The sequence below is a fragment of the Scyliorhinus torazame genome, chromosome 10 (assembly GCF_047496885.1).
Source record: "Scyliorhinus torazame isolate Kashiwa2021f chromosome 10, sScyTor2.1, whole genome shotgun sequence".
NCBI classification, from domain to species: domain Eukaryota; kingdom Metazoa; phylum Chordata; class Chondrichthyes; order Carcharhiniformes; family Scyliorhinidae; genus Scyliorhinus; species Scyliorhinus torazame.
Window position 1 is genome coordinate 178800192 of NC_092716.1, and position 13034 is coordinate 178813225.

Genomic DNA, 13034 nt, shown 5'->3' on the forward strand with positions numbered 1-13034 from the left:
TCTGCATAAGCACCCTCTTCTGCTAACCATGACCCCCCCCAAATTAACGTGGCCAATCCACCTACCCTCATCTTTGAGTTGTGGAGGAGAGATCCAAGCAGACACAGGAAGAATGTGCAGCACTCCACATTGACAGTGATCCAGGGCCAGGATCAAACCTGGGTTGTGGGGGTCTGATCTACAGAGAGATGTTTGCAAGGTGCCCTAACAATATTGATTTTAATAGGTATCCCTTGTTACTTTTGGACTTGCACTGGGCAAGAATCAGCACACTGGGCAAGAATCAGCAGTCTATAATGGAATTCTCTGTAAAACATTTTGAAGTGTCCTGCAATCATTTTTGTTAGCTAATTAAGCTAGTTTTGACAAGTCAGCAATTATTCATTTATTAATTAATTGTACCCTTTTCCCCCACAATGGACCTGAATGAACACCAAGTTCAACTGTAGGCCCGAATCATTGTTAATAGTAAACACAGAAACAAATCTTATGGTGTATACAGCAACTGATTCTTACATTTAAAATCAGAACTTTAAAATTTGGTCATAGTACTAATAGCTTTTCTTCTCTCCCACAAAGTAGCTTCTTGTGCTGCAGGAATAAATGTTAAAAGTCTGTTGACCCAAATCAAAAAGTCAGATAAAGTGCACATGTACTAGTGCAGCTAACAACTTGAATAGTGTGGATTAAAACGTGGATAAACAGGAATTTTTGAATGGTGGTCACACCACAGCTTTGGACAGTAGAGACTACCATCAAGTGCATAAGCATTAGAGATTCATCCTAAATGAGCTGGATTCAAGCCTAGTCACAAAATGTATAATTCACTATTATGGTGCACAACTTTTTATAGCAATGTGCGGTTCTGTTCCACCACCAGCTACATCAAACAGTTCGTTGGTCAAAAAAAGTGTAGACTTGACAACAATTCGGTCGGTGAGAGAAAGCTGCTTCAGGTGGTGATAGTTAAGCAGCCTGGAAATACATTCTGGCAATTAAAACGGTTTCCAAGTTTCTTACTTGCATTCATCATTAGAGTCATTAGAGTCACTAGAGTCGCTGTCTTCAAATGTAAAGTGTAGCACAGTTTGACAAAGTTGGTTACCTGCATGCCTCAGCTTTTGAACAGGCGGACCATAAATCTAAAGTGCAAAGCAGATAGAAAGTCATTCCATGCCTCTTCCTTTTAGTCACGGAGTTGCATTCAAAGAAAATATAAACTTGGCTCAATCAAATCTTTTATCTTGCCAGACTTAGCAAATGGTTGACACCAGAGCTACTAAAATAAAAGATCGGTGATAAGACCATCAGGACATTTCCATTCCAGTCAAGACTAGCTTCTTCAACTGTATCCTGAAGCTTCATGAATTTCCTCATTTAGTTCTCAGTCAGAAGTGGCTATTAAAAAAAAAATATTTCAGTCAGCAAGTATTAGGTAGCCAAACAAATAGTTGTACATTTAGGTGGTATTAGATTTATCTGGTTGTTGCAGAATGCTTACTTCCCATGTACCATTTTAAGTGCACTGAAGACATCTAGGTGACAGTCATGCTCACCCCATTATTGGTTTGTTCGAACAGCAAGAATGGCCAAGACCCAGTAAGTCAGAATGGACAATTTATCCTCATCTTTTAGACAGAATGTCTGTTTGAATATTGTTCCACAGAAGCTGGCAATCTTAGAAACCCATTAGATTAGGCACTCCCTTAATACTAGCAAGATATTCTCATCAAGCCCAATCTATTCTTCAGCAGTTTCAGTCAATAACCAAGCACAAATTGATCAAACCTGGCACCTTCTGGTTCTGCAGGACATCTCCCCCACTAGGAGACGTGTTCATTAAAATTAGACAATTAAGAATATACCTAAAGTCTTTTGGCTTAGATTTTGTTCTGATGTTAATCAGACTGAAAGACAGTTACTCCTGCCAGCAAACAAATCAGCACAGTTTTACTATACTTGAGTTACCTTTGCATGTCTGGGAGCTACAACCTGGAAGGCCAGCAGTATACTAGAATGAGGAACAGTAATTATGTACAAGTTTCACACTTCTGCAAATTAGCTTGAGAAAATTCATGCAAGATTTTGCAACATTTGGAACTAGTGTGAATGGAAAAGCAGTCAAAGTTGTTTGGGTAGAACTGTCAAAATTGGGGGTAACTCTTTACCAGAACTGTTTGACAGACTTGACCTCACTGTTTCCATAACAAACTCAACTGGGCGACCAAAGCTCTTAGTTTAGAATGTGACCCCAGGGGCAGGTGGTGTTTTACACATTATATACATCATTGAAATGAAAATTGCTTATTGACACAAGTAGGCTTCAAATGAAGTTACTGTGAAAAGCCCCTAGTCGCCACATTCCGGCACCTGTTACGAGAATCAAACAGTGCTGCTGGCCTGCCTTGGTCTGCTTTCAAAGCCAGCAATTTAGCCCTGTGCTAAAAACAGCCCCTTTGTAGGGGATACGAAAGGATGACTAATTTTACAAAAAGGACGAATGGGGCAAAAGTACCGTAGACAGTCAGTTCAGAGTTGTTGTACTAGTTCAACATCAATCTTAAAATTTACTTTAAAACAAATGTTGAATTCATAGGTAATATTCCAGCATAACATTTCAATAGAATTCAATTTGTTCAAGAATGACATGCAGTGAAAACAGAAACACTTGTACTCTATTTCAATCATTGAAATCTTCACAAACGTGGTAGGCAATGGAAAACAGATTACCCAAAATAGTATCCAACTGCATGATCCATGAGGAAAGTGGGGGGCTGAGCTTTGCCACTTCAAAAGCACAAGTCAGCCCAACTCATTCTACAATTGCTCATGCATCTAGCTGCAAGATAAACAGTCAGAAATCTGAATTTTAGGTTTTTCCATACCCTCTCTTCAGTACATATAGGAAGTGTGGAAAAGGGACATTGGAATTTTTGCCCTTAAAAAAATCTGCCAGTCATAGTAAAATAAATAAATGAGGTATAAACACTGCAGTTTGGTTCTGATGATACATGGAATTTTGTTTTCACAAAGTACCTCAGTGGCATCGCTGAGTGCAGATGCACGTACAGTCAGTCGCTGCCAATCACGTTTAAGGAGCATCCAGGCTACAGTCAATGAAAAACACAACAGTAACACTCCCAAAGTGTTAGCCAAATATGCCTCAGGTGGAAGTTTCTTATAGGGAGCAGTCGAGTTTGGAGCATTGCTGGAGGAAAACAGAGCATAAAGACGTTGTAATTAATTTAACTTAAAGTTTTCTATTTTTAATCTTTCCCCCCCACCCCCAAACCCATGATTTCCAGAGAATGATTTGACAAGCCTGTTCCAAATCTTAGATTATAGTAAAGACTTCATTAAGGGTGTCAAATGTTTGACTGATTTTTAGAGCAGGGGTTCAGCATATTTAATAAATTTAGAGTAGCCAATTATTTTTCTTTTCCAATTTAGGGGCAATTTAGTGTGGCCAATCCACCTAACCAGCACATCTTTGGGTTGTGGGGGTGAAACCCACAGACATGGGGAGAATGTGCAGACTCCACACGGAGTTGACCCAGGGCCAGGATTCGAACCCAGGTCCTCCGTGCCGCAGTCCCAGTGCTAACCACTGCAGCACATGCCACCATGTTAAGCATATTTTTGCTTAATCATAAAACTCAAGACTTGTAACAAATCTTTTGTACATGATAGTTAAACATGAAATTGGTGGCCAACATTCTGCCTGTATGACCTCACCCACTGTGGTGTTTGGTCTTCTATACAAAGGAATCCACCACACCTAGACTTGCCCAAACCAGGATCTTGGTAAGATAGCAATCTGTTGCAGAGCACGTTTATCATGAGTCTGCTTGTTACTCCTCTGGAACTGTACCTAGCACCGACCATTCACTTGCATGTCTTATTACCCCTCTGAAGGCCGGATGAATCTCCTTATATGGAAGTTACTAGTTACATGACCTTGGTCTGAAGACCACCACCTGCTGGTTGGAGGTCGCACACCATCCATCTATGATATAACCCATAGGCATATCATCACACACCATGCAGTAATTAAAAATAGGAAACAAGGAAAACAAATATTTTGCATCTATTTTCTATAGTGGGACAAAGCATTCAAGAATAGTAGATAATCAAGGAGCAAAAAAAAAAAAAAAAAGGGATATTAAAATTACTGGCAAAAACATACTAGCAAAACCATTGGAATGGAAAGGTCAGGTCCTGCATCCCAATATATTTGTGGCTACAGAAGGGAATATATTGGTTGTGATCTTCCAAAATTATTTGAATGCTGGAAATATCCTAGAAGAATGCAACATGAAGGGAGACAAGCAGGATGATTTTCAGCTAGTTGGCTTGTCACAAATGATGCAATAGCTTGGTGATTAGCATGAAGTAGATGACTTAGTCAATCTGGGGATAAATGGGTCACTAAGATGACAAACTTTAGTGGAATGCCACAAAGATCAGTGCTCAAGCTTCAACTATTTGAAATTGACAATAATTACTTGGAGGGGACAGGGCAGCACAGTAGCAGTGGTTAGCACTGTTGCTTCACAGCACCAGGGTCCCAGGTTCAATTCCCGGCTTGGGTCACTTGTGTGCAGAGTCTGCAGGTTCGCATGAGAATTATCAATGTCAATTTTGTAGTCCAACTATCAGGTGTGACATTATGAACAAAATGATGGACGAAGTGACCGTTTCTCATTAAACGCAATCACAAGGTGAATTGTTTCGCCACCCATGTGAATTTCAGGGTGAGAAACAGTGAAGAAATTAAAGAATATTTACAGGAGATTTTGAAAATGGAGTTCCCAGGGAGCCACCAGCTAACATTACTAGGCTCCAATGATTAACATTCAGCAGTTTCAGTTTGTCTCCTGGTTGAGAACTTCCGGCATACAGCCATGTCAACACAACAAAAAAATCCAAGCACACAAGAAAGAATTGTCATTTCGGGGGTGCAATTGGATCTTTTCACATTTCACCTCCTATGCATCAGCTGAACCCAAACTATTTTTATCTTTTACACAGAATCTAGCAGCAGCCAACCTACACCACATTGTAGGTTCACAAGAGCCTGCTGAGAAGATTAGTTAGGATTGCTGACAATACAGGATCAGGACATCCAGTTAAGACCAACACAGCAGGAGTCACTACAGTAAGCAGAATTTGGAAACCTGGCTGGTCACCCCTGTCATATGATATGTATATTGACTGGGATGTAAAGAGTTAACAAGTTCACGATAATGCTTCTTACCACTGGAGGGAACCACAGAACAGTCATATATCATGTGACTTCAGGGATTCAGAGAGTTGGAAAATGGTGAAGCAAGGAGCAGTTGTATTTGATTTCTGTAGTTAGAGATAGCATAGTTTAATCTTGAAAATAAAGAAACTTTTAAACCCTAGTTTACTTACAGCACAAATATCAACTTTTCATTAATCCCTGTCAGAGATGCAGCAATGGTCATTGGTAAGATACAAAGTCCAAAGAAGACATGCAGGTCTTTGTAAGCAGCTCGAAGCCAAGGGGATGTGCAAGGCAATAAAAAAGCCAGGAATCCCAACAGCCACTGTAGATAAAAGGAGGAACAAATTAGAATCACAAAATGAACTCAAATGGCAAACTACATTTTCATGCCAATTTGTTTGACCAGGCCCCTTGTGAGCAGTTGACACCGAGGGTTTACAACTTTAAAAAAACATTTTTGGAAGATCTAATGCAGGTAGGGAATATACAGTGAATGGTAGAACCCTCAAGAGTATTGATAGTCAGAGAGATCTAGGTGTACAGGTCCACAGGTCACTGAAAGGGGCAACAAAGGTGGAGAAGGTAGTCAAGAAGGCATATGGTAGGCTTGCCTGCATTGTTGCAGCTGTATCGAATCTTAGTTAGGCCACACTTGGGAGTACAGAGGGCGATTTTCCGATATGGAGGCCAAGTGTTTGCGCCGTCGTGAACGCAGTCACGTTTCATGATGGCACGAACAGGGAGCAGGCACGACCGATTCTGGCCTGGCGCAGTTCACACCACTCCAGCCTCCTTGTGGCGCCACGCCAAACCACACATGCGCAGTTGTGCCAGCTCAATCCTGCGCATGCACAGTTGGGCCGCAACATCCTGCACATGCGTGGGGAACTTCTTGCGCCTGCCCTGACCCAACATGGGGTCAGTGTTCAGGGCCCGGCAAGGGGTTGGGGGGGGGGGGGGGGGGGGGGGGAAAGAGAAAAAAAAAAGCCGGCCGATCGGTGGGCCAGATCCCATCAGAGAGCCCCCCGCCAGAGTTCCCACCGTTCCCGCAGAGATGCCACCGGCAGCGACCAGGGGTGAACGGCGCCGGCGGGACTCTGTCGTATCAGGGCGGCACACATACAAGAGTTCTTGGAGTAACTAAGAAATTGGGAATTTCTGTCCCTTAATGCTAGGGAAGCCAGACCAAATGTAGCAATTCTACACCAACCCTCGTGAATTAGAGCTCTGGCAAGAATAGATTCCATCTATATAGTGAAACTGTCAAATGGGCATCCTAGAACAGAAATTAGGTCAACGCTTAATGATTGTGGGAGTAGTTAGTAAACTAGTAGCCAACGTGAGATTTTTTTGAGAAAGTTTTATAGAAAAAGTTTTAAACTTACTACATTTTAAACACTGCTTACCTGCAAACCAAAGAGAATGACTGCTGCAAACCCCACCCAACTATGCATAGAATACAAGTTGGGGATGTGCATCTTATTGTGGAACCCAAATGCTGCTAGTAACCCAATGACAGCTAGAGACAATGCACCAAGGTTCAATGTAGCATGAACAAACTTTAGTATCAACTTGTTGCTGGACCAGGTGAAGGGCAACCTGTATACAAGAGTTGCTGAAAGGAAGGAATAGGTCACAGTTACACCCTTTTTCACACAAGTATACAAATCAATTTTCTGGTGAATTTTATATTAATTTAAACCATTTACTCCATTTACCCATGGCAAAAGGCTGGTATTGCACAGAAAAGTGGCTATGTACACACTCACTTGGGTGTTGCAGGTAGGCAGACATGCACCTCAGTCAGGGTGGAGAAGATTTAGGATCAATTCTGTAGCACCAGTAATTTACAATATTAGTATCCTGCTCACAAATTAAATCAATACAAGAACTGAATCCAGTGGCTATGTTCCACATATGGATGATGTAGCCTTGTACTTTTCGGTCCTACTTCAAATGATTACACACACACGTTAACCTTATCTGTAAATCCAAAATTAAACCTCAATCAACCTGGTGTTATACGTAACCCAACAAACCGAATGCTGACCACACCAGACATTTATTATTCAGTGGTATATCATGTTATTTAGTTTAAAACTATGGCTAGCCCAGACTTGGGCTCACGTGTTACAATGGCCTAAGCTTATATGCAGTACCAACAACCAAAATGCAATCAGCCACAAAGGTTCCAGACAAAGGATACAGAATTGCCACAATCCCCTCCCACTTTTGAATAGGTCCTTAATCTTGCAACAATCAGACATCCTGGATTTGAGACTACCCTATAAACATAAGGTGGTGGTGTGCTGGGAAAGTTTCTGTTTTAGTATTCATTTCAAGGTTTAGTTTTTTTGTTTCAGTTTCCAAAGTGCTATGGAATTCTTGGAGGATGGCAAATATCGTCCATTACAAGTGGCCTTTCATTTTACAGTAGTCTCTTGAAGGATGTGCACACAAGTAGATGCATTAAAAAAATTCAAGGACAAGTTTAAATATAATTTTGATAGTCTCACCACAGTGCAGGGTGTAAATGGTCATAAACCAGGTAGAATCATAGTAATGAATCTTCCGCAGTTGACTGAACAGCTTCAATGGCCAGTATGAGAGAATAAAATGATAAGCTCAATGTTTCAACAGGGTTATTATACACAGGAAAATAGAAAGCAAGTGCACAGTTGTCTGACCCCCCCACCCCCCCTCCTCCCCCATGTCCTTCACTTTGCTCAAGGCTGTCTGTCCCCCTTCATTTTGAATAATGGAGTTACATTTTCTCCAATGGGCCTTGTCAATGAAAGGAGGGGAAATTAAACTAAATAATCAACTGCATCACTAGCCACTAAGATCCTAGGATGCCCAGGCTCTTGGTCAGCTCCAACAATTTACTCACTTCTCCAGTGACCAATTTGCAGAGTTGCTCCCTCCCATTTCATAACTGCTTCTGGAAGACATGTTTAATTTATCTACCATTTCCTATCAATTCTCCAGACTCAGGACCAACACTCACTTGGTGAACTAGTTTATTTTAAATATTCATACAAAAAAAAACAAAAAAAACTTTATATCTCTGGCTAGCTTTCTCTTGCACTCTCATTATTAATCTTTTTCCCCATCCTTGGTTAACCAGGGATAGTGGGTCAGTCCCTTGTTTTCTTGGGGAAATATTCCTTTCTGCATCTCCATTAACCCATCCCTTAACCTAATTTATCAACTCACTTTAGCCAACTCAGCTTTCATGCCCTCATGGAAATTACAAGGCTTGTCCAACCTGCGGGACGGGAACGCCAACCTGTGGGACGGGAACGCCAACCTGCGGGACACACTGGGTCAGCAGCTTACAGAATGTGATGGAGTACAATTCTGTTGCTGCTAACCCACAGCACCTCACGTTTGCCCAGTTGAGCTGCTGGCTCTGTTGAGAAACTATACCATTTTGCACAATTATCTTGAACATGAAGATGGGACCTCATCTCCACAAGGATGGTGCAGCAGTCACTACCAAAACAGTCATGGACAGATGCATCTGCAGCAGGTAGTTTGGTAAAGATGTTGTCAAGTGCAGTTTTTCTTTGGGCCTGCAGCAGAAACTTCAGCTAGCTATGTCCTTCAGGACAGAGCTAGCTGCAGTGACCCTTGCTACCCTCAGTGCTTCTTCTAAATGGTTTTCAACATGGAGGAGCCCTGATTCATCAGTTGAGAGAGGGTGGGATGTTGCCTCATTGTGTTGTATCTGATACCAGAGCCACCGTGGGTTCAGAATCATTTTTTAGGACACCCAGGGCCACTTCTTGTGTCACCATCTATGGTGGGATGGAGAAGTCTGGGATATTGGCTGCAAGGTATATGTCAGGTTGCTGACTAGCTTGTGGTACAGCTCCCCATGTTTAGCACATGTTCCCCCAGCTATTGTTGAGGACTTGGTAGGGATGACAGAGCAATGTTTGTTTCAGTTATCTGGGGCTGAAATTGATATCATGTGATTATATTTTCTGCAGCAGTTTGGCATGTGCTATCAGATAGCTAGATTAAAATGGTGAACAGTGAAGGCTATAGAAAGTTACTGAATGGATGAAGTTTATAAATGGCAAGTACTGATATAAAACATGATCAAAATGATGGTTAAGTAAAGTTTGAAAATTGGGGAAAGTCTCACTTTGTAAAACATACAGCACAAAAATATGGTAGTTCTAGAGGCAAATATCAGCAATCAACCAAAATATGTTCCAAGCTTACCATTCCCATAAAGGACAACAAGCCCAGTCACCATGCAGACAGGATGCCAATTAAACATCTTCACTGTTCCATCCCATGCAAAGCCTCCCCTGTAGCTCTTACTCCAGGTAGTCACAAATATTATACAAAGTAGACCAAAGAGATGAGACAAGGAGTAGAAAAAATAAAACACACTGCTGCTCTTCATCTTTGCCCTGTACAGCAAACAAAAATAAAGTTAGTTTTGTTCAGTTTTTCAACCTTTTCCCAAAGTTGCTGACTGATGAAGAGGCTGTTTTTTAAAAAAAAATCATTCAAGGGATGTGGATACACCAGTATTTATTGCTGATCCCCAATTTCAGTCTTGAATCACCTATGTAGTATAGGTACTCCATGTTATTCACAGGGGGGGGGGGAAGAAAGAGGATTTCCAACATTTTGACCCAGGTACAAATCCAAGAACCAGCAAAGGAGGGGAAGAAAGAGGACTCAATGGACCAAATGGCCTCCTTCTGCTCTGTAGGTGATTATCAGGATACAAGGAGGAAGTAAAGGACTGTAAAATCAATTAAGTTTGAATGGTGTTTGAATATGCAGAAGTCTATGGATCTTGAGATACTAGAACTTGCCAAATAGGTTATTTTGGTGTTTTAATATGTAGAAGTCTATGGATATTAAGAGATATAGTTGACCAGAACGTAAAGTGCATTGAAGCCATGAATGATTGCACGTTAAGATATATAGAAGTTGATGTCGAATACTAACTGCAATGTCTGTTACAGTTTTCTTTTATAAATGTCCTGACTCACGGTTTAAAATCGATTAAGCTGTTGCAGCTTGTTGTACAAAGAATTCATTTCGCTAACAGGCCATCACATGACACACTTAAAAGCTTAAGCACGGGTGCGAAATCGATACTTAAAATGTTTTACTTGCTCGTGACAGCAGATGATACTCCACGGAATTTAAAGGGAAAAATCCCTATCTCAAAAGTTTCAAGTGCCACCAGCCATAACGACGACAGCATAAATTCCACATACAACAACAAAGCCGCCTTAACCGTAATTTGCCAATCCTACCCAGAATTACAATATCTTACCTTACACCTCCACTCCGTGCAACTAAAGCGCGCTTTGACAGCCACTTTTATACGCGCGACCTTCACGATTGCCTTCCGCATGAAAAACGCATGCGCACCGACCTCGTTGCATTGTGGATATTGTAGTCCGATGCACGCAATGTAACATCTCCCATTCTGAAAGATAAACGACATCTCCCATAATGCGATGTCATCAAGGCGAGTTTGGCCCTTAAAGGAGAATGCACATTCTGGGGATTACCCCTCCCGAAACTGAAAGCTTGTTGTTAATACTATAATTTCTGCCCGCCTTCCTTGTTGATTGTGTGATAGGAGTAAGGAGGAGGATCGACAAGGTTATTTTTTTTGCAAGAGGCTTTGCCATCAATTTCAGATGCTTGACAGCATCTATTTTGATGTCTGGTTTAAATTTTTTGAAATTCTAGGCAGAGTAATCAAAATCCGGACTGTTATATTCACTGAGAAGTCCGTCCATCACATCTGAAAATGGTGGCAAACTTTAATTTTTACTTTAAAATGAGTTCTTATAAAAGGTTACCAAACTGAAAAATTAACTTTCTGTGGTGAACGTATTCCTGCTACAATTCACCACTGTATTGTGTTGTATTATGTTGATGCCCTTGTGGGCTCCGCCCCCTCGGGGGTGGTATATAGATCTGCAGCCTGTAGGCGGCACTCAGTACAGAGCAGTCACAGGCAGGCACAGATCTAGCTTATTAAAAACACTGTTCACTTCTACTAATCGTCTCGTGTGAATTGATGGTCGCATCAATTTAATAAGCTAAGATATCGCAATGGAAGCCGCCCTCAAACCTGATCGACTGGAACTCGACCCACAGGCAGCTGAAGACAAAGGAATCTTTTCACACTGGCTCCGCTGCTTTGAGGCCTACCTCGCCGCCTCCTCCTCGTCCGCCGTCACCGAGGCACAGAAGCTGAGTATCCTCCACGCCCGGGTGAGCCACAGAATCTCTGTACTAATCGAAGATGCGACCACGTACGTAGACGCGGTCTTGATCCTGAAAAGACATTACGTGAGGCCGGTGAACAAAGTGTTCGCGCGGCATCTCCTCACCACACATCGTCAATGCCCCGGAGAGTCGCTGAGGAATATCTGCGCGACTTGAGGGTACTCGCTCGAAACTGCAACTACAAGGACGTCACGGCCTCGCAGCACATGGAACTCGCCATCCGGGTCACCTAGGTGGCTGGAGTCTGGTCCAACTATGTCAGACAGCGCCTGCTCGAAAAAGGCACCCTCAACCTAGAAGAGACGGTAAAACTATCCACCTCATTAGAGGTAGCCTTCGACCATCACCCGATCCGAGGGTGTCCCAGGCCTGTGCCGCGCGGCTGCCCGCCAAACCCGGGGAGCCGCCTTGCTATTTCTGCAGTCAGAACCAGCACCTCAGGCAGCGTTGCCCGGCTCGGAACGCGACCTGCAGCGACTGCGGCAAGAAAGGACATTTTGCCAAAGTCTGCTTGGCCCGACCCAAAGTTCCAAAATCGCAGGCCCAACTCACAGACTCACAGGCCCGCAGACCTCGCAGCATAGCTGCGTGCCTGCCGGTAACGCCCCCTTCTGACACGTCATCCGCCTCGTGCTATCCGTGGGGTCCGCCATCTTCAACGCCACCTGACACGTGCGACTGACAGGGGCCGCCATCTTGGCTGCCATCTTCAACGCCGCCCGACATGTGCGACCGATGGGGGCCGACATCTTGGGACCACCCCGCTACCACCGACCACGCCGGCTATCCGCAGCTTGGCGCTGTCACTCTCGACCAGTCACGGCCCAAGCACCTCACGAACTCCATGATGACCGTCTGGGTCAATGGGCACGAAACGTCCTGTCTGTTTGACTCTGGGAGCACGGAGAGCTTCATCCATCCGGACACGGTAAGGCGCAGTTCCCTCCAGATTTCCCCCTCATCCCAAACAATCTCCCTTGCTTCCGGATCACATTCAGTGCAGATCTGGGGGTACTGTGTCGAGAACCTCACGATACAGGGCGCCGAGTACGCCGATTTCAATCTCTATGTCCTCCCCCACCTCTGCGCTCCTCTCCTGTTAGGACTGGATTTCCAGTGCAACCTCAGAAGCCTGACCCTGAAGTTCGGCGGACCCCTACCCCCTCTCACCGTATGTAGCCTCGCGACCCTTAAGAACCGGATGGTTGTAGACTACAGCCAGATCATAAATCGTTACACACAACTCGATGCGTACCCCCTTCCCCGCATAGCGGACATGGTTAATCAGATTGCACACTACCGGGTTTTCTCCACGGTAGATCTGAAGTCCGCATACCACCAGCTTCCGATCCGCCCAGAAGACCGCCACTACCCTGCCTTTGAGGCAGACGGCCGCCTCTTCCACTTCCTCAGGGTCCCCTTCGGCGTCACCAATGGGGTCTTGGTATTCAAAAAACCGATTGACCGAATGGTTGACCAGTACGGGCTGCGGGCCACGTTC

At 43.5% G+C, this 13034-nt stretch overlaps 1 protein-coding gene across 2 annotated transcripts; it reads right to left on the minus strand.

The window, feature by feature from the left end:
* Positions 1 to 360: 360 nt before the first annotated feature.
* On the minus strand, positions 361 to 10654 carry LOC140431070 (lysosomal membrane ascorbate-dependent ferrireductase CYB561A3-like). 2 transcript variants are annotated; one of them, XM_072518999.1, is made up of 6 exons: positions 10563 to 10654; positions 9485 to 9678; positions 6658 to 6866; positions 5419 to 5573; positions 3037 to 3208; positions 361 to 1398 (listed from the first exon to the last, which is right to left on the minus strand). In XM_072518999.1, exons 2-6 carry the CDS (start codon positions 9669 to 9671, stop codon positions 1378 to 1380), a joined length of 744 nt encoding a protein of 247 aa, XP_072375100.1. In that variant the 5' UTR covers positions 9672 to 9678; positions 10563 to 10654; the 3' UTR covers positions 361 to 1377. The 2 variants fall into 2 exon arrangements, with proteins under 2 accessions (XP_072375100.1, XP_072375101.1); XM_072519000.1 differs by lacking the exon at positions 10563 to 10654 and adding an exon at positions 10273 to 10404.
* Positions 10655 to 13034: the final 2380 nt, after the last annotated feature.

Bases quoted from the DNA above. Each gene is read 5' to 3' on its own strand.
- LOC140431070 (XM_072518999.1), bottom strand. From the start codon at position 9,671: ATGAAGAGCAGCAGTGTGTTTTATTTTTTCTACTCCTTGTCTCATCTC. The intron at 6,867-9,484 runs GTAAGCTTGGAA...CCTTCCTTTCAG, and splicing joins TGTTGTCCTTTATGGGAATG to CAACTCTTGTATACAGGTTG. The intron at 5,574-6,657 runs GTAAGCAGTGTT...TTTTATCTACAG, and splicing joins TCATTCTCTTTGGTTTGCAG to TGGCTGTTGGGATTCCTGGC.